The sequence below is a fragment of the Coregonus clupeaformis genome, chromosome 16 (assembly GCF_020615455.1).
Source record: "Coregonus clupeaformis isolate EN_2021a chromosome 16, ASM2061545v1, whole genome shotgun sequence".
In the NCBI taxonomy this organism is placed as follows: Eukaryota; Metazoa; Chordata; class Actinopteri; order Salmoniformes; family Salmonidae; genus Coregonus; species Coregonus clupeaformis.
In genome coordinates, this window is record NC_059207.1 from 47861968 (window position 1) to 47881490 (window position 19523).

A 19523-nucleotide genomic window follows, 5' to 3' on the forward strand; every position below is an offset into this window, starting at 1 on the left:
AAGGTAAGACAGTAAGCCAATTCGTATGGGTAGGGGTTCTACTAAGCTGACTTTTAGAATTTTAGGCCCCTGTAGGTATAAAAAAATATATATATATATTGATTTGTTTAACACTTTTTTTTGGTTACTACATGATTCCATATGTGTTATGTCATAGTTTTGATGCCTTTCTACAATGTAGAAAATAGTAAAAATAAAGAAAAACCCTTGAATGAGCAGGTGTGTCCAAACTTTTAACTGGTACTGTATACAAAAATTATTTAATAAAAAACAAAAATTGGGCTTTAGAAATGCATTGAACAACACATTCATAAATGGAAAAACAGACAGGAAATCATAAGGAATAAGGTTTTGAAGTGTCTGTCCTATATCTAGGAGATATAAGAAAGCTCAGGAAATATTTTGTTTTTTTGGACACATATTTAACCCCTTTTTTGTAGGCACAAAACTACCTCCATACGTCCATTCATTTTTTAAACTGGTACTGGGTTACCTGCTGATGGGCAGGTATGTCTCACTGGCTGTGTGTTCTACGGTAGGATTGGATATAGGCAATCACCGCAGCTGTCTAACCCTGTGTTAGTGGGCAAGTAAGCATTGTCAAAAACAAAACCCAACCCTCAAGTAAGACATGACGAACTAACTTACAAAACTCAGTTTTGGACAAGACTGACTTTATGAACAAAATTATCATATTCACACTTTGTAGTCAATTTTGACACTAGAATAAATGTTTGACTAATATCGATGCCACATATGCCATTTTCTATCAGACAAGTTGTTTGCCTTCAGTTGCGCTTTAAAGCGGCAATCACCAGTAGAAAAAACATAATGTCCTCCCGACCCATTTTGGTAAAAAGCTTAGGGATGGGGCTGGAAGAATGTAACCACCCTAAAATTCATAAATAGAGCTATGGATGCAAGGACTTGCCATCCATGATATCAACATTATAGTTTTAATCATGTTTTGAGGCTATATAGTGTTTGTTTACAAACACTGGAGTAAAACAAACGTATATTTTAGGTTCTGATGGGGTACGACAGCTGAACTAAGCTCATAAGTTATATTCTTCAATCATCCATGGGTACAAATCATTAATGTGTAAGTCCAAAAATGGATGTAGCAACTGCTGATTGCCCCTTTAAAGTATTTGTGTACCAGTGTTTCCAGATTTCTATGAAATATGACCTATAATTAATAACAATATGAGTGAAATTGTTTTCCTTCCAAAAAATGGCAATTAAGTATGTTAAAAAGCAGCTTTCCTGTGTTTGAATGGTGTGGGCGTACCCCAACAACAGAATGGTGTGGCAGTATACCGGTCCTGAAAAATATTCATGCTAGTAGACCGCTCATTGGCCAGCTCAGCCAATGAGCCAACATGACATTATGTTCTATGAGGAAATAGTAAGCATGTTTTTAAATGGACTGTTTGAGGTGGGGTTTTTGAAGTGTTTTTGGCCACAAATACGAATATAAGACAAGTCAAAAACATTATTTGGGTATGCGTTAACAGAATATAAACTTTTTAAAGTGAGATTTTCACTGGTCACTGGGGCAGCAGGTAGCTTAGTGGTTAAGAGCGTTGTGCCAGTAACCGAAAGGTCGCTCGTTCTAATCCCCGAGCCGACTAGGTGAAAGATCTGTCGATGTGCCCTTGAGCAAGGCGCTTAACCCTAATTGCTCCTGTAAGTCGCTCTGGATAAGAGCGTCTGCTAAATGACTAATTATTATTATTAAAAAATAGTAGTGCACTATATGCCATTTAGGACACATAAACCCAAGGCTCCTCTGCCACCCCACCGTGTGGCTGGCATGGGCCCAACTCCACAGCTCCAGCCCTGGGATGGGTCTCTTCTCTCCTCCTTTCCATCCCTCCATCAGTCTAGGTCCAGGATCTGTTCAGTTAGGACATCCATGGCAGCTGAGGCCTTAGTGGAGGAGGGGCCAGAGTCAACAAACATCTGGGGGATCTTACTCCCAAAGTAGATCTTATTGTTAGCTGCTATGGCCTGGAACTTCATAAGCTGCAGGTACTCTGGCGTCAGCTTCAACTGGGAGTGGAGAGAGGGGGGGAGAGAAAGTGAGGAGAGCGAGATAGCGCGAGAGGGGAGGGGAAGAGAGAAGGAGGGAGAGAGAGGGAGAGGAGGAGAGAGAGAGAGGGCAGAAGTCAGTGATGAATGCCTGGCTGTCCTGTGATGCTGTTAGATTGTAGCCTGAGGGGCAGTGTGTTCTCTCTCACTGTTCCAGCCAGTCTGAATCCCTCCCTACCATCTCCCCTTGGCTCTAACCCTTGGACATTTGTAGATCTGCATGGAGGAAGCAACATAGTGGGTTCTGAGAGATCTTTCACTTCCCTGATTATGCAGAACCTTCAGATCTGCAAACTTTGAAGGGTTCCTCGCAGTATGTCCCTCTCACCTTGTTGGCCTCGGCCGCTCTCTGTGCTGTGTAGAACTCTGCATCGGCCCTGCCCTTCATCTTAGCCAGGAACGCTCCATCTGCAACCCAGGGGTTAGTGGTCAGAGGCAGAGAGGAGCAGTGTTTCCTCTGGAAAGGGGATCATTTTTATGAAGCTAAGTTCTGGTGACTTTTTGAAAGCACATTCTACTCCAAAATGAATGAAAATAAAATTGCGTTGACACCAACTAAAATATTATTTCCACCTCCTGGTAAAATATTAACATATTATCAGGTATGCTATTAGCAATAGGGATTATCACCTGTAGCCCAACTGATGCAGCATAGTGGCTATAAATAAATAGGCTGAAGCATGGGGTTTCCCAGCTGCAGTTACCCTATCATTAGTATAGTCCTGCATTGGGTCGGATAACCACGGTTCCCGGCGGTTGAGATGCAAAAAAAAAAAGATCAGCTGGTGGGTGGAATGAAAACATTATTTCAACCCGTGGGTGGGCTTGCGGGTCGGAAACATTTTAAATCAAGATACTTTTAAAAACCCAGGAGTTTTTTGTGTTGCGAATTCCATTCTGTGAGCGGCGAGGCAGACATAAGGCTACCAGCCACGCATTGACAGTGTGTGGAGCCGGGAACTTTCCATTACTTGTGTGGTCTTAAAATGTTCCAATTTGTCCACGCCAGAGCTTATGTTCCCTCTCCCCATGTGAGAATACAACACGTTGCAAAGTTTACTTTACATTGATAGCCAAGCTCACGCGAAAATGGCTAACGTAGGCCTAACCGGAGAAACAAAAAGAAAGGTTATGATAAGGGAATTGGCTACAGTACAACGACATCGTGGCTACAGATGCTGCAGAATGAAGACACGAGGGAGCAGTGACGGGATATGTCTAAATGTATTGCACTTAAGCTTTGACCTCCCATACTCAGTCAGTCCTCAGGAGACTCCTCTTTCTACTATCATGACCCACAAGGAAAAGGACAAACATTTAGAGCATCTTAAAAGCCCCATTATGCAAGCACACCATTTCACTGAGCAGTGGCCTAAGGACAATTAAAAACTGGGTGGTTGGAGCCCTGAATGCTGATTGGCTGAAAGCCGTGGTATATCAGACCGTATACCACAGGTATGACAAAACATTTATTTTAACTGCACTAATTACGTTGGTAACCAGTTTATAATATCAATAAGGCACCTCGGGGGTTTGTGGTATATTGCCAATATACCACGGTTCTGTATCCAGGGACTCTGTGTTTGTGTTTTTTTTTTTTTTTTTTTTTTTTCGGGGGGATGGATCAGCATACAACCTATATACTTATTATGGACACAGTATGCTTACATTATTAGCTATCTTTGTTATTATTTGTTGTTATTTGTTATTAGTCCCATCCTTCAACTCTATTCAATACCTCCCATCTATCTCTTAACACCATCCATATAGGATTTCTATTTGCCATATATATTTCAACCATACTGTGATGTTTTACAAAAAGTTCTGAACCTTTCTATTCTCATTGCTTCTACAGATTGTGAATTAAAAATAAACATTTTTGCTAAAAGTATTATTATATTATTGATTGATTGACTATGACTTTTCAGATCACCCAGTAATGCTATCTGCAAGGTTAGTTCCAGGTAAATATTGCAATCCTTTAGCCATTCCTGGACCTGTGTCCAAAAACAAGCTACAAATGGACAGAACCAAAACAAATGATCTAATGATTCTATCTCTTCACAGCAAAATCTGCAGAGCTGGGAAGATTGTATCCCCCCATATAAATAACATTCTATTGGTAGCAAGAATTTTATATAATAATTTAAATTGAAAGATTCTAATTTTTGAATCCGGTGTCGTTTTTGCGTGTCAGTTCATAAACACTATGCCATGGGATCGGTACGTCAAAGATCTCTTCCCAACTATTTTGCAATCTATATGGGACTGCTGTCAATCCTTTGGTCCTTAAGTGAAACTGATATACTTTTTTATTTATCACAGTTTTCCTTAACCAATTATGTTCTTTAATGCAAGGCCGACAGACAAGTTCCTTACTTTCTCCCCCTTCAACTTTCCTCTTCCACTTTTGCGGTAAGGCTGCAATTATTTGGTTGTAATTTTGGGTAGAGCAGACATTTCCATATGTTTTTGTTAGCTGCATGTGCGACATAACTCCACCAGTCCTACCGATGATATCATTTACGAAGATTATACCTTTTTTAAACATTCTGTCAAAAAATAAAGGTTTTTTGTCAATTAGTATATTTGAATTTAACCACAATATTTGTTGCATTATTTGTTCTGTCGTTTCTGGAGGATTAAATTGAAATTGCAACCAACTTTCTATGGCTTGTTTTAGAAATAGTGACATTTGGGAGATTATTTCCTTTTCAAATAACTGAAAGTGAGAGGTTGTAATCTGAATAAAGGGAAAAGGCCTTTCTTGAACAGTGGGTGAGACAATCTTACTAATTTGCTTGAGAACCAGTTCGGATTTAAGTATAACTTTTGGATGACTGAAGATTTTAGTGATAGGTCTAATGCTTTAATATTTAATAATTTCTGTCCTCCGAATTCATATTCATTATATAAATATGCTCTTTTAATTTTGTCTGGCTTGCCGTTCCAAATAAAATTGAATATTTTTTTCTCATATAATTTAAAAAACTGTTTGCTAGGCGTAGGCAAGACCATAAGCAAATAGGTAAACTGGGATAATACTAAAGAGTTAATCAGGGTGATTTTTCCACAAATTGACAGGTATTTTCCTTTCCATGGTAGTAAGATCTTATCTATTTTTGCTAACTTTCTATTAAAATTTATTGAAGTGAGATCATTTATTTCCTTTGGGATATGTATTCCGAGTATATCCACATCACCATCAGACCATTTTATTGGTAAACTACATGGTAATGTAAAAATTGTATTTTTTAGTGATCCAATACGTAATATAGTACATTTGTCATAATTTGGTTTTAATCCAGAGAGGTTAGAAAATGTATCTAGATCCTCTATGAGGCTGTGGAGGGATTCTAGTTGTGGATCTAAAAGAAAACATGAATCATCTGCGTACAATGACACCTTTGTTTTTAAGCCCTGTATTTCTAATCCTCTGATATTATTATTGGATCTGATTTTAATAGCTAACATCTCGATGGCCACAATAAATAGATATGCCGATAGTGGACAACCTTGTTTCACTCCTCTTGACAGTTTGAAACTTTCTGAGAAATAGCCATTATTTACTATTTTACACCTAGGGTTACTATACATGATTTTGACCCATTTTATAAGAGATTCTCCAAAATTGAAATGCTCCAGGCATTTATATATAAATTCCAGTCGAACTTTATCAAATGCCTTTTCGAAGTCTGCTATGAATAGCAGGCCTGGTTTCCCCATATTTTCCATAGTGTTCTATTGTTTCCAATACTTGCCTTATATTATCTCCAATGTATCTTCCATGTAAAAACCTGTCTGATTAGAATGAATAATATCCGACAATACCTTTTTAATTCTATGCGCTATACATTTTGCTAGGATTTTTGCATCACAACACTGAAGTGTAAGGGGCCTCCAATTTTGTAAATGGACTGGATCTTTATATTTTCCACTTGTATCCTGTTTCAGTAATAATGAGATCAGACCTTCTTCTTGAGTGTCAGATAATCTACCATTTACATAGGAGTGGTTAAAACATGCTAATAACGGTCCTCTTAGTATATCAAAAAAGGTTTGGTATACCTCGATTGGTATGCCATCCAACCCTGGAGTTTTCCCGGACTTAAAGTCTTTAATTGCATCCAGAAGTTCCTCCTCTGTAATTTCACCTTCACATGAGTCTTTCTGTGTGGCTGTTAATTTGACATTATCAATAGGAAAAAAATCTCTACAATTAGCTTCAGTTAGAGGAGATGGAGGCGACTGAAAAGAAAACATATGCTTAAAATACTTTGTTTCTTCCTTCAAAATATCATTAGGTGAATTATGGGTGACTCCGTCAATTGTAACCAGTTTCATTAAGTTCTTTTTGGTAGCATTCCTATGTTGAAGATTAAAAAAGAATTTTGTGCATTTTTCCCCCATATTCCATCCAGTTTGCTTTATTTTTATAATATATTACACTTGATCTTTCTTGAATAAGTTTTTCCATTTCTTTTTGTTTTTCCTCTAATTTATTCTGAGCCTCTATGTTACAGTTTTTATTGCCATCTATCTGTTCTGTTAGACTTTCTATTTCCTTTCTTAGTATAAACTCTTTTGACCTAAATTGCTTTTGTTTTCGAGATGAGTACTGAATTGCATGGCCTCTAAAGGCACATTTAAAGGTGTCCCATACAATGAGGGGATTCGCTGTACCTATGTTATGTTGGAAAAAGTCAGTTATAAATTCCTTTGTTCTAATTATAAATAAATTATCATCTAATAGGCTTTGATAAAATTTCCAATATCCTCGCCCACGTGGAAATTCAGTCAGAGTAATGTATATGCCTATTATATGATGGTCCGACCGCATTCTGTCCCCTATCAACACTTTTTTTACTTTTGGTGCCAACGAGAATGAGATAAGAAAGAAGTCAAGACGTCCAGGGACTCTGTGTTGCATCGTGCTTAAGAACAGCTCTTAGCCGTGGTATATTGGCCATATACCACACCCCCTCTGGCTTTATTGCTTAAATATACAATCTTATTGTTTTGCCAAACATACACACCTTCAATTTCAGAGATCCTTTTCTCTGTTTCTTTCTCCATGACTTTCTGGCTAAACTTGATTTCAGCCACTTGAGCCAGCTTCTCTGCCTCTGTAGAGCAGCACAGGGAGGAGAGGAAATTAGCCTTACATTCTGGGATTTCATGAGAAAACGGCAGAATCCCTCTTAAAAATTAGTACAACAAAACAGACTTACAGTCATTTGTTTATAAATGTCAGTGTATTATTAGAAAATGTCAGTTTAATATTTTTTTCTGTGAAAATGTAAAGGTCATAGTGTTAGTGTCTCATGACTGACCAATCACAGCCCTCTTCCGCTCTGTCTCTGCCTCCTTCTCCACCACCTTCTGAGTCTGAGCAGAAATCAGAAGCTTTGTCTTCTCAGCCTCCCTAAACACACACACACACACACACACACACACACACACACACACACACACACACACACACACACACACAGAGAGATTAAAGGTGCGTGCTAAAAGCTGGTTAATATCTTTCTCCAGTCCCACAGCATGCAGCATGTGTCCCATCACTCACCAGAACATCCTAAAACAACAACAGCCAGGTAATAGCATGTGAACATGAAAATAAATACCATCATCAATCCATTACTAAAGTCTTCCAGATGGAAGTGGAGAGCGGGCTGCATCCCAAATGGCACACTATTCCCTATGTAGTGCACTTGTCAAAGATCATGCACTATAGAGGGAATAGGGTGCCATTCGGGACACAGCCTATGTCTGAGGAGAATATAAATACATGACGGAAGGGGGTTGGGGGTTTGGGGAATATGGAGTGTTGCAGTGTTCTAGAATGTTTAATTGGCCCAGCGTCGTCCAGGGTAGGGGAGGGAATGGCCGGCAGGTAGCTCAGTTGGTAGAGCATGACGTTTGCAACGCCAGGGTTGTGGGTTTGATTCCCACAGGGGGCCAGTATGAAAAATAAAAAAAGAATGTATGCACTCACTAACTGTAAGTCGCTCTGGATAAGAGCGTCTGCTAAATGACTAAAATGTAAAAATACAGCCAACTGTTCTACTCACATCATCTCGTAGTTCCTGCGAATGCTCTCAGGGATGTTGGGCTTCGTGACTCGGACCGCCTGTGGTTAAGATTGCCAAACCACAACCATGAAATAGAGGAAATAGAGGGGCGACGGAGAGATGATTGAGATCATATTGAACATTGGTTTTACTGTGGAACTGCAAGTCATTTCATGGCAATAAGAGGCATTCTCATCACCAGGGAATCATCTAGGCTGAGTGCCCTTTGTAGTGCACTACCTTTGACTGGCCCCATAGGGCTCTGGTCATGGGAATAGGGTGTCTTTTGGGACACATACCTAGTTAAACTTGGGAGCACAAAAGAACAAACGCAATCTTACTCCTCACGAAACTCTGAAGTGAACTGTACTGTAGTATTATTAGTTCCTGGCAGAACCTACAGCTGTTACTGTCATTTCTTCTAGAGGATTTATGGGAAGAAAAAGCTAAGTGTTTAAACCCAGAGGGCCTTAAAACTATAAAGAAATGAGCAGAGGTGGGGTCGAGGAGGAAATGACTATTTCTCTCCTTTGCTCTCTCCTTTTTGAGTCTGCCAGAATCTCTCTCTCCTTTTTGAGTCTGACAATGTTCCCATTGTTTTCCAGTCCAGATATTACAACATGGGATCTGTTCTGTTTATAGTCTTTCATTAAGTTTTAGCTAGTAACTTAAGTCCATCCAGGATCCCTTAGCAGCCCACTCATCACCTGGCATTCATTATCACAATATGGAGCCTCATAAAATTGAAGTACAGTCTTCTACTTTAACCTTAGACAATACTTTAAACTTAACCCGGTTTGCTGTCTGTCATTCAACCCTGTGTGTGTGTGGCTCTACCTGAGTCACACAAGGATAAGTAGAGTATCAACCAAATCAAAAATCAATCCTAGTATATAAAAACAGTTATGGAAGGTGAGTACTCGCATAACATGGGCAGTTTCAATGTTCCAACTGCTCATGATATTGTTAAATGAGTATTCACCATCAATAACATATTTATATGCAAGGATTCTCTACAATTCCATCCTCCCATCGCTCCCTCTCCCAGTAACACAAGGGTAAGTGGAGTATCAAGTAAATAAAATCAATCAAAGGGATTCCTTGCATATAAATACATTTCAATAAACATTGATTTATTCACCTTCAATAAACATATTTATACTGGTATGCAAGGATTCCCTAAGATTGGTTCGTTGTCTCTTCCTCCTTCCATGTCTCCCTCTCAGTCCCTGTACCTGTATGATGAGTCCAGGAGCCATGCAGGTCAGGTCCTCCTGTAGGGTCAGCTTCAGGTTTTCATCTATCTGGTCTGAGGAGGGAAACCAACACACACACACACACACACACACACATCAGGATATACCATGGAGACAGAGGCCGCATCCCACATACCACCCTATTCTCTATACAGTATAGTGCACTACTTTTGTAGTAGTAGTGCACTATGTAGGGAATTGGGTGCCATTTGAGACAACACTAGGCCTTTAAAACCATTTTAATATTCTGTTGATTGATTAGTTACCGAACAAGCCGATGTAGACCTCCTGTAGAGAGTGGACGCTGCAGAACTGGTTGAGCTCATGGTGAACCTTGTTGAATATCAGGGCCTTGTCGTAATCCGCTGTGAAGTTCCTCACTATATCATACACTGCAGAAGAGAGGAGAAAGAGTTGCTGTGAAGTTCCTCACTATATCATACACTGCAGAAGAGAGGAGAAAGAGTTGCTGTGAAGTTCCTCACTATACCATACACTGCAGAAGAGAGGAGAAAGAGTTGCTGTGAAGTTCCTCACTATATCATACACTGCAGAAGAGAGGAGAAAGAGTTGCTGTGAAGTTCCTCACTATACCATACACTGCAGAGAAAAGACAAAGAAGAATGGCTACAGCACAGGAGGTTGGCAGCACCTTAATTGGGGAGAACGGGCTTGTGGTAATGACTGGAGTGGAATTAGTGGAATGGTAGCAAATACATCAAACACATGGTTTCCAGGTGTTTGATGCCATTCCATTTGCTCCGTTCCGGACATTATTATGAGCCGTTCCTCCTGTGGGCTACAGTAATATCCCTTTCATACCTAGACGTTTTTCCGCTTTTTCTTTATATCTGAAAGGTATTCAATAAATGTCTGATTTTTGTTTTCCGTGAATCTCCGTTTGGATATTGGTTAGGCTACAATTAGGCTGGGAAAATGTTAGCTAAGTTGAGGTGAGTGCTGCCCATGATCATGTTGTCTAGTTGGCTCATTTATTAGAACATTATACCATGTTATGTAGTTTAACAAGTGGATTATTTTGCTCTGCAGTCACAGTCGCTTAGTAGCCTAGGCCTACCCCCAACCAAAAGCCTGTGACTTCAATGACTAATAATCAATCAATGTGATTTTGTTTCAATGAATCTCCATCTGTATAGGCTATTTGGTTAATTGGCTTCATCTATCACTGATCAGAAACATTTAGCGTGCAATAATGTAGCCTAAATCAAGTGTAGGCCTATTATTTTGCTCAATCGCGTCTAGGCAACTCCAAATATGAACCTAAGATTGAAATATGATTGAGACTAACATGCTTTTGAAAATAGGATTGCTATTATTTTCTATCGGTATCATGATGAAGGCAAGAGCCTACGCCTGCTCCCTAACAAAACGGAGTGTGGGTAGGAAAGTGATGAAACATGGATAAAAAAAGCATGGGCTTGCGCTCTGTTTCAAAACAGAGCCTCCGGCGCGGCTCACTCCTGGATTGCGTCCTACCTGACCGGTCGCTCCTACCAAGTGGCGTGGCGAGAAGCTGTCTCCGCACCACGTGCTCTCACCACTGGTGTCCCCCAGGGCTCAGTTCTAGGCCCTCTCCTTTTCTCCCTATACACCAAGTCACTTGGCTCTGTCATATCCTCACATGGCCTCTCCTATCATTGCTACGCTGACGATACACAACTAATCTTCTCCTTTCCCCCTTCTGATAACCAGGTGGCGAATCGCATCTCTGCATGTCTGGCAGACATATCAGTATGGATGACGGATCACCACCTCAAGCTGAACCCTGGCAAGACGGAGCTGCTCTTCCTCCCGGGGAAGGACTGCCCGTTCCATGATCTCGCCATCACGGTTGACAACTCCGTTGTGTCCTCCTCCCAGAGTGCGAAGAGCCTTGGCGTGACCCTGGACAACACCCTGTCGTTCTCCGCTAACATCAAGGCGGTGACCCGATCCTGCAGGTTCATGCTCTACAACATTCGGAGAGTACGACCCTGCCTTACACAGGAAGCGGCACAGGTCCTAATCCAGGCACTTGTCATCTCCCGTCTGGATTACTGCAACTCGCTGTTGGCTGGGCTCCCTGCCTGTGCCATTAAACCCCTACAACTCATCCAGAATGCCGCAGCCCGTCTGGTGTTCAACCTTCCCAAGTTCTCTCACGTCCCCCCCTCCTCCGCACACTCCACTGGCTTCCAGTTGAAGCTCGCATCCGTTACAAGACCATGGTGCTTGCCTATGGAGCAGTGAGGGGAACGGCACCTCCGTACCTTCAGGCTCTGATCAGTCCCTACACCCAAACGAGGGCATTGCGTTCATCCACCTCTGGCCTGCTGGCTCCCCTTCCTCTGCGGAAGCATAGTTCCCGCTCAGCCCAGTCAAAACTGTTCGCTGCTCTGGCACCCCAATGGTGGAACAAGCTCCCTCACGACGCCAGGACAGCGGAGTCACTCACCACCTTCCGGAGACATTTGAAACCCCACCTCTTTAAGGAATACCTGGGATAGGATAAAGTAATCCTTCTACCCCCCCCAAAAAAAATAATAAAAAATAATAAAAAAATAAATAATTGTAAAGTGGTTATCCCACTGGCTATAGGGTGAATGCACCAATTTGTAAGTCGGATAAGAGCGTCTGCTAAATGACGTAAATGTAAATATCACTTTTTTTAATATGACAGCGGTTTTACACATTACCGTGACACAAGTTGTGTGTTAGCTCCTGAGTGGCGCAGTGGTCTAACTGTGCTACTAGAGATCCTGGTTCGAATCCAGGCTCTGTCGCAGCCGGCCGCGACCGGGAGACTCATGGGCGGCGCACAATTGGCCCAGGGTAGGGGAGGGAATGGCCGGCAGGGATGTAGCTCAGTTGATAGAGCATGGCGTTTGCAACGCCAGGGTTGTGGGTTCGTTTCCCATGGGGGGCCAGTATAAAAAAATAAAAAATGTATTCACTAACTGTAAGTCGCTCTGGATAAGAGCGTCTGCTAAATGACTAAAATGTAAATGTAATGTAAAATGTGTGGGAAAAATATTTATTGTATTTTATTCTGTTATATTCTTATTATAAAATATATGTGTGTTGACTGTGATCGGGTAGGTGTGTCTTGTCTGTTTGATTAACAAAATAACAAACTATTGATTTCATTTGGATGGCACAGCCATGGCTACACAGACCCGTAACCTAGGCCTAATTCAACTCAAAATATGCTATAGTATTCTTTTGAAAATACATTTTATTATTCTTATGTTTCTTAGGACCTGCCTAAACAAATTAATAATCGATTCCTTTTTGATGGTGTATATTCTCAATGGATTTATTAAAATAGACGCCCACCCATATCTGCACACCACTACTACCACTTGTTTCTGGCATGCGCACAGGAGGTATCAATGGTGTATGCAGGCAAGAATGTGGTCAAAATGGGCCTGTTTATAAGGGGGTCATATAAACATTGCCAAATGTTTTATACAGTACCGTAAATCCTATGTGAAAGCAGTATAAGTTAGTAGTAGTGGCTACAGTAAATACGTAGCTCCATAGCGCAGAAGCCCATCTCCTGTTTTCGTAGCATCAGGCAGATGTACAAGTAACACCCCTTGGACCGGACGCTAGTCTATCGGCGGACTACAGTAAGCTTTGTCGAAAATGGTTGCCAAGTACTAGTGTTGTGGTCCTCTGTAGCTCAATTGGTAGAGCATGGCGCTTGTAACGCCAGGGTAGTGGGTTCGATCCCCGGGACCACCCATACGTAAAAATGTATGCACACATGACTGTAAGTCGCTTTGGATAAAAGCGTCTGCTAAATGGCTTATTATTATTATTATTATTATTATTATTCTTCGAGACCACGTAAAGCGAGACTGATTCAAGACCGGAGCAAATCGAGTCCGAGTCAAGATCAAGACTGGAGGGGGATTGTAATTGTGTCAAATTGCCACCATAACAAGAGCTCAAAATGTCCAGTATTTCTGTGTTCATATTTTAGAAGAACATTCGATTCTTTAGAGATTCAGAATGGTGAAAAAAAGAGACCGGTCTCAATTACAACACTGCTAAGTACACAACCATCCCACGGCTGGCTGCCCCTACCGTTACATCTGTCATAACAAAAGTGACTTGATGGTGCAGCGGACAACACACTCTTACAATACATGGGTTACATTGGTTCTGAAACAATATAGCCTATATACTAAGGAGGGATTTGAACATTAGACATGTTATGTCACAAGTAAGATCAGTTTTTTGTTTTGTGTTGAGAGAGAAAACTTCGAGCACCTTGTCAAAATTGGATTATTTGCTCCAACGTTTGATGCATTGGCTAATGACTTTACCTGCTGTGGGTACGAGGTAGTTCACCACTTCTATCCGGTCAAAGTAAATCATCACTCCCCCACTGAACAAATAAAACAGAATGTAACTAGACATACATGCAATAAATCCACAAGAATGGAGATAAAACTAGCTGGTAATCTTTGCATCCATTAAGTTTATTTCAGGCAGTGATGACAGACAACCCTACCTTGTGCCACATGGTACATTCTTCACTTCATCAGTCTGGAGAGTGGTCTACAAAAACAGAAAGAGAAGGCGTTAAACACTCAACAAATCCATAATTTCTGCAGGGCTCAATTCAATAAAACCTGCATTGTAGTATTTACACAGTAGTTCCTTTTCCCATGGTCAAAAAACTCTTCCAACAGGTCTTTGGGCGGCAGGTAGCCTAGCCATTGGAGTGTTGGGCCAGTAAGCGAAAGGTCACTGGTTCGAATACCCGAGCTGACAAGGTGAAAAATCTGAGCAATGCACTTAACCCTAATCTGCTCCTGACCCTGTAAAACAACACATTTCACTGCACTTATCCGGTATATGTGACAATACAACACCTTTTTTTTGTATGAAAACCTACCAGGGGTGTATTCATTAGTAGCACACTCGTAGCAAACGTTTTTTAATGGAAACCGAAAACTAGAGCTCCTATTGGACAAATATAGGCAGGTCCCTCCCCGCTTCGTTCCATTTGGTTCCTAGTGAATACACCCCTGGTAGACTACCATCATAGGTTTGCTATCACTTTTCCGAATAAGAAGTATGCGGGCACAGGGTGACTTTTGTAAACAAAGAAACTGCCTAAACTTTGCAGTTTAATTGAATTCCAGCCTCAGCCTTTGCCCTACTACATTTCACCTCAAAAACATCTCAGACCAGTCAGGTTTCAGTGCCTCCTCTCTTTGTTCAACTACATTTCATCCTAAACCCCCGTCAGACAAGTCATGCCCAGGGCCTGTTCCTGACACCGGTCTTACCTGCACAGACTTGAAGTTAGTGATGAAAGGCATCATGAGTTGGAAGCCAGGGTTACTGGTGGTGGTCAGGAGAGCTCCTCCCCTGTGGAACACACACGTCAGGGACACGTTTAGGAGGGAGCAACATAACAAATGTTGCAGATAGATATGCCACAAATAGAGATGATACGATTCCTTACTCTGCATGCATGTCGAAGAGACATGTCTGTGTTACATAATAATCGATCAATCTAAATTAAGACATAAATCTGACCTGTAGTAAACTCCAGTGTGTCCCTCTTCAATTTTGTGAACAGAGGCGAAGAGAGCTGCACCTCCGATCGCACAGATTATTGTGGCAATGGCACCCAACTGTGCCATCCTGGGAAGAAGATGAAGAATAAACAATGAGTTTTAAAAGGATTGGCATGCACAATGTTGGACATAGGGGATGGATGAATTAAATAATAGGCTAGTTTACAGTGCATTCAGAAAGTATTCAGACCCCTTGACTTTTTCCACATTTTGTTTTTTACAGCCTTATTCTAAAATGTATTAAATAGCCCCCCCCCATCAACTTACACTCAATACCCCATAATGACAAAGCAAAAACAGGATTTTACAATTTTTGCAAATGTAAAAACTGAAATATCACATTTACATAAGTATTCAGACCCTTTAATCAGTACTTTGTTGAAGCACCTTTGGCAGCAATTACAGCCTTGAGTCTTCTTGGGTATGACGCTATAAGCTTGGCACACCTGTATTTGGGGAGTTTCTCCCATTCTTCTCTGCGGATCCTCTCAAGTTCTGTCAGGTTGGATGGCTTGGTTTTTCGTGGGACCTTATACAGACAGGTGTGTGCCTTTCCAAATCATGTCCAATCAATTGAATTTACCACAGGTGGACTCAAATCAAGTTGTAAAAACATCTCAAGGATGATCAATGGAGACAGGATGCACCTGAGCTCAATTTCGATTATCATAGCAAAGGGACTGAATACTTATGTAAATAAGGTATTTCTGTTTTCGCTTTGTCATTATGTGGTATTGATGAGATATATATATATATATTTTAATACATTTTAGAATAAGGCTGTAATGTAACAAAACGTGGAAAAAGGGAAGGGGTCTGAATACTTTCCGAATGCACTGTAGATGCCTTTCACTGACGAGTTAAAGTCTCATCTAATACATAACCTTACAAATAGCCTACAGCTTTTACAAAAATTGAGTTGTAGTGTAGTAAATAGTTATCTTGCAAGTTCTGGATGTTAGGACAGTTAATTAGAATGGAATCAGCTGCATGTAGCTAAAAACAACATCTGAGCAGAGCCTTCTATTTATAAATAGAAGGCTCTGGATGTGAGATCAATCAGCTGGCAAAAAAAACAAAAACAAAAAACGTTTTTACAATGTTGTAGTAGAACATTACAAAAACGTTCTGTGCCAGCTAGGCATCCACGTGCAGGGCAGGCATGTTGCTGTCAAGGTAAACTCCTATTAGTCAGGAAGAAGAAGCTTAGCTGAGACATCAGCAGGGACTGACCTTGCAACATTATAAGAGGGTTGACCAAGACAGGCAAGGAAACTTCTCGCCTGCCTCACCTCACTCTGAAAACATCATCAACTGAAGCCTACCACAAGATATTAGTCTGTGCACAGCTACAACAAGAACCACATAAAGCTACTATAGTGATCTTGTCTAGATAAGATCAAGTCAGTCAATCAATGATAACAAGTAGGCTTTTCATACCAGGTCGTGAAACTTGAGCTCGCACGTGAAGGTTCAGTCATCTTTGGTTCAGTATCTTTGGTTCCACTTTCTAAGTCTAACATGGAGAAGTTGTTTCACTTTCAGTTGACAGAATGCTGACAGCTAAACATGAATTAGTTATCTAATCGCCCAGTCTTGGACTTACTCATACACCCCTCTCCAGCAAGTCAAGACAAGATAAGCCAACTACGTAACAGGCATTGTGCAACAACAGTTTAGCTTGTTATGCTAACTATGTTAGTTCCTACAGAGGAAGGTATCTAACCTACGCTCGATTTTAAACACGGAGAAAGTCACACCCAATGACTAAATATTTCACATACATTGTTGTCGCTTTTAGATACTTGAAAAGGCCATTGATAAAAGTGTACTAGAAACCCGTACTATTACCTGTATTATTACTCGAGGTGCCTCCTCCTTCTTCTTCTTCTTGAGGTTGGCATCCAACGTTATGGCGCATTACCGCCACCTACCGTAATGGAGTGTGGGCCAGAGACAGGGATCAACTAAATCCTACCTGCCAACCCCGTTTCTCTTAAAAAAGATAACAAAATATTTGTGACGCTCTACTCAATATACTCTTTAAACTAATTTCCTGTATCCCCTTCTCCCTCATACTAAATCTCATCCTCTCTCTTTCCCTCTGATACTGCCCATACTGTAATGCTCCACAGTCTCTGTTTCCTGACAATAATCACACTTTCCTGATGGATGCTTTCCTATCACGTTTAATGTCTTATTCAACTGGCTGTGTCCCACCCTTAATCTTGTAAAAATAGCCTCCTCTCTTCTGTCCCTTCCTGCCGTCCTCCCCTCCCCGACTTTCCTCTGTACCTGAAATAAATGCCTTCCCTTATTATTTATATTCCACTGCTCCTGCCATCTCTGCACCATCACTGTATATATCAGTATTTTTGCCTCTGCCTTGCTCATTGACACTTCAACATCAACATCCCCAATACTAAGTGCTTGTTTAGCCTGTTCATCTACCGCCTCGTTCCCCTCCACCCCCACATAGGCTGGAACCCAAGTAAATCTTATCTGAATACCCATCTGTTTAATCCTGCCATCGGTTTGTAGCACCTCATAAAGCAGGTCTTGTCTGCTACGTGAGCTAAAGGACTGGAGACTCATCAACACTGCACATGAATCAGAGCATAATAACTACTCTGTCTGGTTTAACTTCCTCCACCCACTGCAAGGCCAACAGTATGGCCATCAGCTCTGCCGTATATACAGCCAAATGATCTGTAATACGTTTCCTGACTTCCACCCCACATTCCTGCACTACAAATGCTGACCCAGTACGTCCTGTCCTTGGATCCTTTGAACCATCTGTGTAAATGGCCACAAAATCCTGATACACAGTTTCCAGACGTCTCTTAAAGAAATCAGCTGGATCAACACCCTCCCGATCTTTCTGTAGTCTCTCCAACACTTCTAGATCAACTACTGGAGACGGGAGTAGCCATGGTGGATTTACAGTAATAACTACCGTTGGACTAAACTCCCTTCCATACAGTCCCATCTCCTTCGCATGGTTATTACCCACCCACCCAAAGCTCGTGTTCGGTCTTCGCTCATGTTCCCAGCATGCCTGTAAAATCCCTTTCGCAGGATGAGACACCCCATGTCCTTGTAGGTTGACCCAGTAATTCATTGCTAGCTGCTGTCTCCTAATATGCAACGGCATATCCCCCATCTCCACCTGTAATGCAGCCACTGGGGACGTCCGAAACGCCCCACTACATATTCTGAGTCCTTGCCCCTGCATGACATCTAGCCTTTCCAGTGAGGTCCGGACTGCCGAACCATATGCTATATTTCCATAGTCTATTACAGATCGGATCAATGCAACATACATGGTCTTCAATGAGGAACGCCAAAACATATACGCTAACACCTACTACAAGGTTCACTTCCGAATTTTGCGTCATCAGTTGGGCGTTCTTCAGTGCCTTTAGAGGAAATATCCCACAAAACCGGCAGAGGGCAACAAAGACTATATCAAAGAAAGCTATATATTCTGACTGTTGTGTAGAAGTTGTTTCTGTGAATTTTTGTAATCATATATCTAGGTTTATAATTTTTCTATTAATTGTGGCATTTATATCACGCATTTATACAAGTTTACTGATAGGTAAATTGCTACACTGTTTGCTGTGATACAATAGGGCAGAGTTGCTTTTATATCACTGGAACAAGGTAGGAACCATAGTTTTGGTCAGTGCTTCACAGGGGATCATTATTAGTGGGGAACATGTAATGGTATAAAACCACTCCTAAATCCAGTTTGCAGATGAGAGCGTTGTAACGGAAGGACCTGTGTGATTATATAGACTGTCCAGTGAGGGGATTTGATTAATGTCCCGTGCCAGTGTTGATTGCATTCGTTTTGGAACAGGGCTGCCTCCCTGGCGTGAGCTCGGTGCCCCATTTTGGCAAAGTTGGCTCAAAATAAAAGTAACGTAGGTTAAGCACGTGGAGTAAAGAGTAGGATTCTGTGTTTTCACATGCAAAAGTGATTACTTTTGATTAAAAGGCTTTATCTGCCTTCCCAATAGAACTACTTTGAAAATTCGAACATATATTTTACGGAAAAGAGATGTGTGTTTCTAAACAATGCACCATGCTGCCTTGTTGATAACATAACCAAGCGGCGCAGATTATTGTTCGATTTGAGAAGGGTGATCCTCCCTCTCCACTTTTGCCCATTCACATCATAGGCCATAGCCCGGTTCATTTAATCGAACTCCCTCATTGTCATTTGTTTGAGAGCCATTTCAGGACCAATGTTGTCTTGAATATTTTGGGGATATAGTCGAATGTATGGTTTATCTGTATCAAGTTTGACAATATTCCAAATATTTATAAAAAGTTATGCCACAGTAGCCTAATGTTTTCAGTTAGTTGCAGTTGATTATAAGGAGCTCCAACCCAACTTTGCTTTTGGTGTTTTTCTTTAGGTTGAAAAGTTTTGGCATGGGCCCTGAAATCCTCAAAAAGTTATACAGCTGCACCATTGAGAGCAT

General features: G+C 41.2%; 1 protein-coding gene across 2 annotated transcripts; it reads right to left on the minus strand.

The window, feature by feature from the left end:
* Positions 1-1697: 1697 nt before the first annotated feature.
* On the minus strand, positions 1698-16952 carry LOC121585030 (erlin-2). Of its 2 annotated transcripts, XM_041901359.1 has the most exons (13): positions 16882-16952; positions 16471-16546; positions 14990-15097; positions 14737-14818; positions 13953-13999; positions 13765-13826; positions 9697-9822; positions 9410-9483; positions 8175-8233; positions 7428-7519; positions 7131-7220; positions 2423-2502; positions 1698-2055 (listed from the first exon to the last, which is right to left on the minus strand). In XM_041901359.1, exons 1-13 carry the CDS (start codon positions 16949-16951, stop codon positions 1882-1884), a joined length of 1140 nt encoding a protein of 379 aa, XP_041757293.1. In that variant the 5' UTR covers position 16952; the 3' UTR covers positions 1698-1881. The 2 variants fall into 2 exon arrangements, with proteins under 2 accessions (XP_041757293.1, XP_041757294.1); XM_041901360.1 differs by lacking the exon at positions 16471-16546 and having other exon boundaries at positions 16882-16951.
* Positions 16953-19523: the final 2571 nt, after the last annotated feature.

What these genes read in the sequence shown, in the direction of transcription:
- LOC121585030 (XM_041901359.1), bottom strand. Translation starts at nt 16,951, where the DNA reads ATGCGCCATAACGTTGGATGCCAACCTCAAGAAGAAGAAGAAGGAGGA. An exon ending in CACCTCGAGTAATAATACAG is followed by an intron (nt 16,547 to 16,881) that starts GTAATAGTACGG and finishes TCTCCATGTTAG; the next exon opens with ACTTAGAAAGTGGAACCAAA. An exon ending in AATGTACCATGTGGCACAAG is followed by an intron (nt 13,827 to 13,952) that starts GTAGGGTTGTCT and finishes TTATTTGTTCAG; the next exon opens with TGGGGGAGTGATGATTTACT.